The sequence below is a fragment of the Gopherus evgoodei genome, chromosome 5 (assembly GCF_007399415.2).
Source record: "Gopherus evgoodei ecotype Sinaloan lineage chromosome 5, rGopEvg1_v1.p, whole genome shotgun sequence".
Classification (NCBI taxonomy): domain Eukaryota; kingdom Metazoa; phylum Chordata; order Testudines; family Testudinidae; genus Gopherus; species Gopherus evgoodei.
This window is the reverse complement of record NC_044326.1, coordinates 110,555,146-110,567,552: the sequence shown is the minus strand read 5'-3', so window position 1 is coordinate 110,567,552 and position 12,407 is coordinate 110,555,146. Positions and strand designations below refer to the sequence as shown.

Genomic DNA, 12,407 nt, shown 5'->3' with positions numbered 1-12,407 from the left:
CTGAAGCTCAGCCACTCTCCTCATGCTTCATAGCCCAAGCTACATCTTCAAAGCGTTGTCTGCATAGCTATTTTTAGAGTGCTAGTGTGAACCTGCTAGCTCAAATCTGTCAACCTGGGCTGGGAGGCTCTCTTCTGCGGGCTCTATAGACATACCCATAGACTCCTATTGATTGCAGTGAGGCCGAGAGGGTTGCCCAGAAGGAGCTACATGTAGGACTTAGTGTGCCTTTTTTCTTAGTTTGAGAAGTATTCTAATTTTCTTTTCCACCAGACCTGCAACCTATAAAGACTAGTTCACAAACATATTCAAATAATATCTATATGGTCTAAAAGGAATATACCAATCTTTATAAACCTCACAGCTAACCTTCAGTGGTATACCGTTTTGTTTTTGTTTTTTTCTGATGCAGAGCTTTGATATTACCAGTGTAATCAAGGAGGTCAATTTTATTGAGGTCCATTTCTTATCAGCCATTTCATATGGAGCAAAGCAGAGCAGATCTCACAGAGCATACAGTGTGCCTCCACAGTGCCCTCCACCTGTGCAGAAAGGGGAGTGCCATGTTAATTTCATCAGAAAGGTAAGAGCAAGATCATGTGTGTATGTGACTAGAGGCTTGGATGCAGGAATGCGCTATGTACTGTCATTATAAATGCATTCTGAAACCTCTGGTGTAATTTCATAATTAGGGCGTATTTTTCATAGCAAAAAAATCCCATAATCAAAAATATAGACCTACTCTGTAAGAAGCATAAAAAGACCGGGGTAGCTATCTGTGTGACAATAATTTTTAAAAGGTTATCTTTGTCAAGCAGACTGACAGCCAGAAGGGTTATCATGCATCTGACGAAGTGGGTGTTCACCCACGAAAGCTCATGCTCCAAAATGTCTGTTAGTCTATAAGGTGCCACAGGATTCTTTGCTGCTTTTACAGATCCAGACTAACACGGCTACCCCTCTGATACTACCCAGAAGGGTGTTTCTGTGAGGGGCAGATTGTGTAGTCACTATCAATCTATCCACTTGGTGAGTTTAGCAAGGAATAATGACAATAGTTAGCTGTTCTGAGTGCCAGAGTTTATTGCCAAAGCTATGGAAAATCTCAGCCAAGCAGCTCTGTCAGTGTTTGCCATTGCTCATGTGCTGTGCTATTTATACTGTGCAGCTCTGGCATGTACCGACAAGAGTTATCTAACGGAGAGCCCACTTTCATCTTAAGGTATTGTGAAGTGTGATTTTATATATATATATATATATATATATATATATATATATATATATATAAGGTAAAATTACAGACTAGCACAAAACTACCAAAGATGGGAAACTGTAAGTTTTTAGTGCATGCTGTCATAACTACCTGTGGCAGAATATCTTCTGTGTAGGATCTCACGCAGTTCTGAAAGAACTTTGCAGTAACGAGGCACAACTGGGAAAACAACGAGTTTCAGAATTGCTTATCCTTTGTTGGTCTGTCACAGTTTAAATGCCTTCCCTGCTAAGTGACCCCTGTATTCTCAACAGAGACCTACAGATCCTCCATTTTCAATTACCTCAGACGACATGCCCAGAATCCTTCTGACCTATAACTGAATGTATTTCCTCTAGAACCTGTCAACATAGGGCTTGGTGCCTTGTTCCCCAAAGCACTCAGTTCACTTCTCTTCTTGGAGCTGAGGAAGACATTGCCTTCACAACCATTGCAATCCCTACGGATTGCAATTGGAACTATAGCAGAACTAAGCATTAATCTCTGGGCCAACCCTGATTATCCTTGCTATGGTTGAATTTGATACCTAAGTAGGGAGAAGTATAGGGGTTCACTTTTATCATGAAGGTTAATTAAAACTTGGAGAGTTGTTTAATCCTGCAGAGTCCATATGTTGTTTCCACTATGTTTGTTAGAAATCAGTCCGGAGGGGAAGAAGCTTGAACAGCTGTAATCCTATTTATAGAGGTGAAATTGCTAGAAATTATTTTTATACTTTACTGGGCTATATATTTAAACTAGTAAGACTTGAGGAAAGTACCTTTAGTGATTTTATCCTCAAAGGAATTGCATTACTCTACTTGCAGATTGCTTGGAATGTTTCCTAAAACGGCTTTCATTTCAAACATATGGGTATAACAGCAGACCTGCCACATTTGAAAATAAACAAACACAACATTTTTAAAGTTCGTTTGAGTCTTACCATTTTAAAGTAATGGAACACTATGTATATGTGTATGAGGTTCAGTATTAAGAATATTAAACTCATCTAAATCTTCATGGGAGTCTTGTGGCGTAATCACCCCAAGCCCACACTGAAAATATACCTTTTAATACATCAAGATGAGCATGTTGCTCTGGTGGCTTTTTACAATAGCTATAGGTGAAAATATAAGGGATTATATTAATAAATATTGACTGTTTATCAGTGATACAGTTTTTAAAAAGAAAAAGCTTTTTCCAGTCAGGACTGTTGTCTAAGAACTGGTTGTCCCTGCTGTTAAATTTGAAATTGGTTCATTGCTTTCTTCCTAGAAGAAGCTTTTGCAACTTGATAGACATGCAAGCTGACTCCTGTGATGCAGGGAATAGGCTTGACTAACACCCTGTTGCTTGCCAAAATTAGTATGCTTTAGCTGTAAATTATTGGTCTCTAAATTTAGAGTGGTAGGTCACTGTACAAGACTTTAACAAGATCTATTGTATTTGCACGAGGGGGAGGACATTCTGGAGCTTGGAGGTCAGCTCAATAGATGTCTTAAAGGGATGCTGTTGACTAAAAATCTAGTCAGTTTTTAAAAATAAACTGAAGGTAGTTTCAGATTCTATGCTTGGCCATGAGTATTTAATTCTGCCAATTTGTGTAGTCACAATGACATTTTCCTATTTTTTAAATGTTTTTTTTTGTTTGTTTTTTTGTCTACCTTTTGCTGTATGAAAGAACTGTGCAAACAAAAGGGAGAAAGAGTAAACCTGATTATACATAAAACGCACCAAACAAACACACTGAATCTCTGATCTCTTTCAGTTACACTAGTCTGTGTTACTGGTAACAATAGTAGACATAACATTTTCATGCTCCTGTGATATTTGGTTGATAGTGTCCCTTTAAATTATTGTAAACACCTTTCTACATCAATGTGCTGTTCCTTTCTTTGTCTCTTACATTTAAAATTAAAGGTTGACTTTAAGACTGTGGGTAAGTCAAAACTGTTTTGAGAGTAACTGCTGGTTTGGTGCTATTGAATTTTTTGCTGTTTTTTGTTTTGTTTGTTTATTTGTTTGTTTTTTTAAGGGAGAGGGTAGTTGTGATTTTGCTGTTCCACTGATTTTGTATGGTTTTAACTCTCAGCAGATTTTAGCCAAAGAGGAAGGAAAAGATACTGTACGTTCTTCCTGAGTTATTGGAAATTGGAGAACCTTTTATTTGGTTTATAGGAATATTTTATTTAGATACAGTAGCTAATTTTTATAAAGAGTCTGTTTATTTTCTTGAACAATAATAGTTTCTATGTGAAAAATACATACTTGTGATACATCTTCCTGTATTCCAGGAACAATGTTCATTCAGTTGGGACTGGGGTCCCTCTTTTCCCACTCAAGGAATTTGGAAAGATGTTAGAATTGAAGCCTATAACCTTTGTCACCTGATCTACTTCACTTTGACCCCCAGCTATGGTAAGTCATGATGATATTGCCCTTTATTCTTGTTTCACTTGAGAAATACAGCCATCTTATTCTAAGTTCAGTTACTTAGTAATTGGAATAGGAACATAAGAACTATTTTTTGTTGTTTGTATGGACAGTGCTGAGTACAATGGAGTCCAGATCTCATTACAGAAGTATAAATAATAATGGTAAAATTATTAAAAGTCCAGAATGCAAACTCTGTATTGCATAAAGAGACCAGCATTGCACCCAAAAAAATGTATGTTAGGTTTTTAATAGTGATTTATCTCTGTCCTAGGATCATAGAATATCAGGGTTGGAAGGGACTTCATAAAGTCATCTAGTCCAACTTGCTGCTCAAAGCAGGACCAATCCCCAGACATCCCTTATAAATTGCTCTCTTTTGTCCCCTGACTCTTACACTTTCATTTAAAAAAACCCAAACAGATAGTGCTGCTGTTTGAGCAGTAGTTCTGTTTTGAGTGGACAAGTGCATGTCAGCACAGTTTCAACAGTGCTGAAATTTCAGGGCTCGTGGAAGAGACTGGAACAGAAAAGCAACTATAATGTGCAAGGATTGTTTTTCTCAAGCTGCAACTTGAGAGGACTTCCCATTGCATGTTTGCCACCTAGCCGGTTTCCTTGCCTGGCTCTGCCATTTGTTTGTCTTTCATTTATATTGAAGATTGTGGAAGCTGAACAAAATTAGTTTATTTTCTGTTTCAACTGTCTGCAAGTGTAATGCATACCAGTAGAGACCGCCCACACTACCCTCCAGCTCCAGGCAAGACCCACTTAACATAGAGCGGGTGGGTAGTGTGTGTGCCCTCTTCACTGGCCTGAATTTCACACTTTACGAAGAAAGATGTTGTGTCTAAATGGAAGGGGAAGACGTCACTTCCCTGGATGCTTTTATAGCTTCCAAAAATAGCTCCAGCTCTCAGCCAGAATTAACGTAGTTGAGATTTCAATGGAAAGCCTCAGCATAGACTCAGTATAGCTTCTGGGAAGTTCAGATATGTAAGTGCTGCCTGGTTCCACCCACATCCCCACAACTCCACCTGCTGGCAGCCAAGGGATGGCTTGTTGGATAAGGCAGCAGAGCCCTCTCATTTGGCAGACAAAGCTTTTGGAGTCCAACCTGGTGACTGAGCTCATTAAAATTAAGAGACTGAAATTTGGAAGAATAAACAGCGAATCAGCAACTTGTGCTGTGTTGAAACAGCACAGTCACTTGTGTTGCTTGCCAGATTGTTGAGTCATAGCCTCCTGAGCACTTGATCTCTAAAGGAGCCCTTGTTCCCCTTTTTTGCCATCTAGTGCCCGGAGTTCAGCAATGACTTGGCCTCTCATGCCTGGGGAAGGGAGGGGGAAAAGTGTATCTGGGGGAAAGTTGATGTTTTTGACCTTTTATGTAGTGTCTCTAACCTTGATTTTCCCCACCCACTGCTCTCATTGACTTTAATGTGAATTTTGGGTGCTTAGCACTTCGGAAAATCATGCCCTCTGTGCAGGCAGGATGTCAGCTTTGGGCCAAATTCGTCCCAATGAATTCTCTTAAGCCAGTGAAGTTACACCAGGGATTAATTTTGTTTTGAGAGAAGGTGCTTTCTCTTTTATCCCAGATCAAAATGGAGATACTACAACTTAACTATCAGAAGGAAGTAGATATGATACACACAGAGAGGAAATTGGCAGTTAACAATGGAGATTAAACAAAAGGGTTTTGTAGTCCTGTTTTTTCAGTGGTTCTTGCATTGTTATATTACTGTACAGGCAGAAAGACCAGTGGAAGAAACACAAGCAGGAAAAATGATTAGATCAGTGCAATTTTTCTTGTAGTAATAATAATAATAAAAAAATACTAAGTCTCCCCTGTTTTGGTTTGCCTTTGTGCATGCACAGTATTCAGCTGTGTTTTGCCAATATCTTTGTTACAAGAGGAAGGGTAAGAAATACATGGCCACAGCTGAGACTGCTACAGGAACACTACCAGGTACCTCCATTTGCCATCACTAGGCTCTGCTGGCCCACACCCACTCCAAGAGGGTTGACCCTGTGAGGAAACACGCACGCATGCGCGCGCACACACACACACCTCTTAACAGGCGTCCAAAGAGCTGCATAGATGTTCATCGGTTACACTTGAGAACCCCACCCACAGGAAGCATATTCAGCTGGTTTATGCAAAGTAAAGGAGTAGACAGCCTTTGGGTATACATAGCTTAATTACCCAAAGTTAACACATTAACAGGAAGTTTCAGCAAACATTAGTTGGAGATACCCCTTTTACCAGATGACCTTGTTTATGAATCATTCTTTAAGCAAGAGAACACTTTGGTATAAGTGCAGAGAGATGCAGACAAGTAGTCATTAGCATGTTTCATCTAGCACGCTTCAGTGACAAAGGAGAAACAAGCACACAGACCCATCAGGTTTGGACACAGTGGGCCCAGTTCATCCCCAGCATAACTCAGTTCATTTTGTCTAGTGACATGTGGGGTAGGGTTGCCAAGTATCTGGTTGTCTACCAGAAAGTCCGGTTGAAGGGGGACCTCTACAGTGTCCAGTCATATGTACCAGACACCAAAAGTCTTGGTGCTGCGGGCGGGGGATATGTGCCGGGTCATCAACCTGCACCAGCCCCTGCTCAGTCAGGGCCACCACCTACCTGCGTCTCATGGGCAGGCAAACTCCACATCAGGGGCTGCAGCCCCAGAGCAGAGGGAGCACAGCTGAGGGTGGGAGGGAGGTGGAGAGGGTCAAGCAAGAAAGAAAGGGATTTCATTGGCTCGAGGGAAGAGGCAGAGTAGGGGCCTGGCCTTGGGGATGAAAAGGCGGAGCAGGGGGCGGCGGGAGCTTCCGACACTCCTGCTGTAGTATCTGGTTTTCAATAATTAGAAAGTTGGCAACATTAATGGTGGATGAATTTGCCTCATTTATTATTAATACTGTTTTTGTTCAATAGACAAAAGTGATTGTGTTGCCTTGTGATTGCAACCGTTCCCAAAGAGGCCTGTGCTCATATGAATACTGACAAAGCAAACATAATGACTGTGGAAGTTAAGTGGGAAAAGTTCCTCCTTAATGATAAAGAATGAGAAGTTCGTGCTCTGTGTTGTATAGAACTTTCAAAGGTTGTATGTTTTTTAGGAATGGGGGAAAAATGAGTTACAAATTTCCATTACACTGTGCATAGTCCTTGTCTCAATGAAACGTAAACATAGGTATCAAATGCACTAAACAGTGAAGCATAGGTCCTGTTCGAAAGCCAACTTAAAACAAAATTGTTGCATTTCTTTTGGGGTGTGTGTGTATGTGTAATTGTATCTTTAATAAGATTAGGGACATGTGAATTAGTATGTATAGAAATATAAATAAATACAATTTTTTTCTTTGCTTAGTGAAGAGTGCTCAGCAGTGGAGTCTTGAAATAGAGTCTGTTTTTGATGTAGTCAGCTCAAAGCCAGTTGTTGGTCTCGTGACAGTGAACATTCCTAAGTTGCAAACACAGCAAACATATACTACAGAACTTCCTCCTGGAGAAGCCAGAATTGTGCTGCTTGTAAACATCAGTAAGGTGAGGGGGTGAATCCTGAACAGTCCCAACTAACAAAATGTTTCCCTCTGGTTGCTTGAAAGAAAATGCAAGACGTTTCCAGCACAGTTTTAATTTTCCTGTTCACTTTCCTCTTCTCTGTTGTGTTGACTATGCCTGACGCCTTTTAGGGCCGGGGAACAGCTCTCTTACCTTCTTACAACTGACTCTTCCATTAGGACACCAAAGAGCAGTGTGGATGGGACATGTGGCATTTCACTCCTAATAAAAAAGAGAGAGAGAGAGGTCACATCATCTCTTGCTTTTGTTGGCCAGGAAATCGTGCTGCTGTTAATCCTCGAATCTCTTCTTGTTGTAGGTACATATTGCGCAGATTATCCCACATCTACCTACTATGGGTTTCTTTCACCTTCCTGTGAAGCATCGGTCCTGACCACTGTCAGAAAGGATACTGAACTACATGGATCTCAGGTCTACTCCAGTATGGCAGTTCTGTGATCCTGTATGATAGCACTATTTCCTGTCCCAGACCATTGTTTTCTGGGCAGATAGGTACTGTCATAGTCAGGATGGAATATGTTTAGCCCTTAGAGGAGGAGGGAAAAGCATTCCTCATACAATCAGTAATGATACCTTTGGATACCTAAGGGCAAACGAGTCATATGTAGAGTTTGGTTAGCCGGGAGAAGGGTGCAAAATTAGTGAAGTTGCACCTCTTTCACTAGTTCTGAATTTAGTCCCTTGAGTTGAGGGATCTTTAAAGACATGTGGAGTGTCAGAGAAATGAAGCACTCCTTGGGAGAGGAAACACAACTGAAAATAGACTAACAGGTCTACGCCCTAGAGTTAGAATGAACGGAAGCTCTCTCTGTCTGACCCTTCTCCTATCCCAGACCTTGCGGTGGTGAAAGGCTGGCTACTGGCAAGGTTAATTTATATAAATTCTAATTTCACTTCCATGTAGCTCCATAGTGTGTTGCGCTTATGTTTTTAGGAATTCTATTAAATTTGTCCTGTAAATGTAGTTAGAAATTATTAGGGAGATTCTGGAGAAAAGGGTCAGCCTGTGCTGAGAAGTAATGGGCTTGTATTGGGCAATGAGCCCAGGATGAGTAAAATGGAGTAGTGGTTCTTTCCTGCCTTGAGAACTGGACCTAGTGGAGGTGCCTCTACCGAACTGTACTTGACAGCAGTGGACCTAAACTAAGGTCTGGCACTAGCTGACCAGAGCAGGAGCTGGTAATGCTGACTTCTTTGGAGTGGGGCATCCAAGCTGAGGGGTACCTCCTACCATTTGGCTACCACTGAGTCAAATTGGATTTCTGGGTGAGAACAAGAATCTTGGTATCCTGACAAACCCAATTAATAACCTCTGAGACTATGAGGATCTGCCGTACCCTTCACACATTTTTCTGGCTTTGTTAATTTAATTTTGCTATGTAATTTAAATGTGTAGATTCCACCTCCATTAAAAGGTATATGGTTTATATTCACAAGGACTCCTATGTGCTGTGTGTGTGGAGAAGAAACACCTATTAAGGTGAATCTGGGAGTGGAGAGCGGTGTGTGTGGCCAAGGTTGATTCAGATGTCTTCATTATTTTAAAAGGGACTATTATTGATCACTGACAGATGGCTACGTGAAGAAGTACAAATATCAAGGCTAGAGGGTTTTGTTTAAAAACAAATATTAGCCATTAGTGAACATTTTTAGTCTGCAGTAATACGTACAGTGTGATATGAAACTGAACATGATTTCTTGCTTTGGTGCATTCGCCCCTCCTCTGCCCTGGGGAAGAAATTGGTTAATAAAATACAACCATGAGCCTGAGAGTAGTTTGTGAGGAAATGGTGCCCTCAGAGCAGAGACAACGGTGTATTGTTATTCTTTGTACATAAAGGGCTTTTGCTACATGAATTCACAGCAGCTGATTTTACAAGAGACGCAGCAGTGTGCTGTTACATATCTAAGAGCCAGACTGAGCCCATACTCTGTGCAACAGATTTGCATGGTGTGACAAACAGCAAGACCTGGCAAGAAATGAATTTCTGGTCAATGAGAGCTCAGTTCAGATGATGAAGGTCCAAGACTGCTCAAGTGGATTGTAACAACCTGAGATGTACAGTAATCACCCTGAAATTCACTGCATAGTGTTTTCTTGCTGTTCTGAAATTGCTTGCTTATCTGCTAATAGATGGATATGGGTATGACATCATTAGCAACCAATAAGAAAGCTCCATTTGTGTCTAGCTTTCTAAAGCCACTCCATATTTGATGAGGCATGATCTGATTTTTATGCTTCAGTTTTTATCCCTTGAATTTCCAGATTAGTACTCAGACACTATTGCTTAAGATAATTCCAGATCATGGAAGCTGAAATAAGTGGCTATAGCTGATTATGTCTGGGTATGGCTACAGCTAATCATATTACAGAGGTGTGCTTTGGCCTGGTTTTATGCAAAAAGATCCTGGCACTTCTTGCATTAACATATTCTTTGTGGATCCTTCTGTTGTTTGGTGCACATATTACTGCTTTCTTTCCCCAGTTTGTGTACTGAACTGGTGAATGCAGCTCACAGTATGTTATAGAACTGGGCAGCTATAGTATGCTGTTGGCACGAAGACATAACTATATGAAATGGATGCTGTTAACCTTGCTCCATCTCTTTTGGGAAAACAAGATGATACTAAATCACAGCGGGGAAGTTACTTTTTTTTGTTTCAAGAAATTAAATCAATAACTAATAATATGGAGGAAAAAGTCAAAGGCATGAAGCCTGAGAAGGGGGTGGATCCTTTTCTTTTATTTAAAAGCTCAATTTAACTGAACCGGTGAGTGCAACCAACATTTGACCCAGATTATGCTTGAAGAGGTGGCTACAGGTAAATATTTAGTTTTACCCACAATGGGTGAGGGGGAAGGTTTTCAAAGGTACAAATGGCAATTAGGTGCCTATCTCCCCTTTCCATTCAATGGATATTCTCATTATTTATTGTTATGTTGTTGTTTTATTTGTTAATAATGTTTATTACAGTTGTGCCTGAGGGCCAGCCAAGACTGGGGCCCATTGTGCTAGGTGCTGTACAAACACAGAGTAGGAGACAGTCACTGCACTTACAGAGCTTACAGTTGAAATAGACCAGACAGATACAGGGTGAGGGATAGGGTAGAACACACAAGCAGGTATGGTGTGAGACTGAGGGAGGAAGAAGGTGAGAGTTGAAGCAAACAGCCATTCAGCACAGAGCAGAAAAAGTCCAGTCCAAACTACAAAATTCTTTGAATCTCCAGAAGTCGCTGCTCAGACTGCTTCTGCTCTGACCAACTGGAGTCTCTAACTGGCTCCTCTGCACTTTCCCTCCAAGGCCATGTGTTGGTGGGGGAGCGGGAGGAAGGAAGGGGAGAAACTTCTGGGATTGTAGTGCTCCTATAATGGGGTGAGTCTCCCCTGTACAGTTCTGGTGCTGTGGGGAGGGGTGGCCCTGGCTGGGTCCCATTTTATTCCCTTCCACCTTGGGGCTCAACTGCCTTTTATGTGTTTGAAAATCTCCTACTGGATGCACAGTTGTTATTGTGAGACACATGCCTAACTTCACACAAGTTGTTCTGACCTTAGCTTCTAATTGTTTTTTGTTTTTGTTTCCTCCCTCCTTAAGAGTACTACAGTGCAGACTTGGTGGCCTAGTGGCCACGGAAACCAAACTGGATATGACATGACAACAACTTTCAACATGGGGGCAGGATACAAGATTGAGAAATTTTCAAAGGTACATAAATCCTCTCAATTAATATGGCATGTAGGAAGTTAATGTCAGGAAGCATCACTGAATAACCCAGTAGCTCTCAAGCAGTATTAGAAAATGTTCTGCTGGGTTGTAATTTTTACACAAGACCATTATTTAGAAACAGGATTTTCTGGAACCCTAGATATAAGGTAACTAAAACGCTGGCAGCTTTCACTTGTGCCAAAACCTGCACTTCCAGTCTGACTAGGGGACAACTTGCAAACTAATTTCAAATTTAAAAAAGAAAATGTGTTCTGTTTGTTTTTAAAATTCTCAAACTGAGGGGGGGAAAAACCAACCAACCAGACAAAAAGCTGTTTGTTTAAGCATCGTGGTATTTGCTTGTCATCTTCAGATGTGATAAATGATATTATGTAATGAACATGAAATTTACCATTGTTTGGTAACACACATTGAAAAAATCTTGTGTATAATTATATTTAATTTGTTTTTAAACAGAGACGTTTATTTGGAATTTCAGTGTATAAAACTTTTGGGATGTGCTGTGAGGCACAAATCTGAAGTAACTTCAATTACTAGAGCATGCCGGACGTATTAAAAACACACAACAGTATGCGTCCCAGCTGTCAGAGGAAAGCAGTATCACAAATTTGAACGCCTAAGTAGCAATTAAGTACTTTATTTTACCCAATGTAATAGATTCTGTAAAGTACCTGTTTATAGAAGAAAGCTTTTTCATAACTTACTAGGGTGTTCAGAAGATTTGGGACATTTAAAGAACCACTCACAAATCTTCAACCTATTCAAAAATTAAGATAAAATTAGACTGGGTCCTACATGCTATGAGCATAAGGAAACTATTAAATAAATCTGTACATTTGCTAGATGATATGTATGTGTTTTGCACCACTGAAAACTAGTCCAGAAGCTATGCTCCTGCAAATGTGTTCATTGTAGTACTTACAACTGTGAGAAGCCCTGTTTGAAGTTACTTCTCATTGTAGTTACCTTCCATCATGATCAGTCCTGCCAAGTGTTAACAGGATTGGGCCCAAAGTTTGTGTTCAGAGTGATGGAGATAATTTATCATCAATATTTTCAGTATAGTTCAAAATATAGGTTTGGGTTTTTTATGTGCAACGGGATAAATTCAGCATGGAGTTTTGGAAAGTGATTTTAGGTTTAGAAAACCCTGGTGTAGGAAATAACATCTATATAATCTTGTGAACAAGCCACATAGTATTGGGGAAGCGAAGTGATTCTTCTTGGGCAGGTGCTCCAGGAGCCCCCACGTTGATGCATGGCAGAATGGTCACTGGGAATGACAGCAATACACAGGACATTGTTGCTCCTTTTTAAGAAGCAAAATGCGCCTCAGAATACCTGCTGAGGTATGATCTATAGGCTATGGCCCCTAGCCAGCAGGCCACCCCCACATAG

General features: G+C 40.6%; 1 protein-coding gene across 2 annotated transcripts in view; it reads left to right on the top strand.

The window, feature by feature from the left end:
• Positions 1 to 12,407, top strand: part of MANBA (mannosidase beta) — a 53,715-nt gene that overhangs the window by 10,255 nt on the left and 31,053 nt on the right. For both annotated transcript variants that reach the window (XM_030564458.1, XM_030564460.1), the window contains exons 4-7: positions 413 to 583; positions 3,547 to 3,670; positions 7,066 to 7,241; positions 10,878 to 10,988. In XM_030564458.1, the coding sequence (XP_030420318.1) occupies positions 413 to 583; positions 3,547 to 3,670; positions 7,066 to 7,241; positions 10,878 to 10,988 (582 nt within the window). The remainder of the gene's footprint in view (positions 1 to 412; positions 584 to 3,546; positions 3,671 to 7,065; positions 7,242 to 10,877; positions 10,989 to 12,407) is intronic.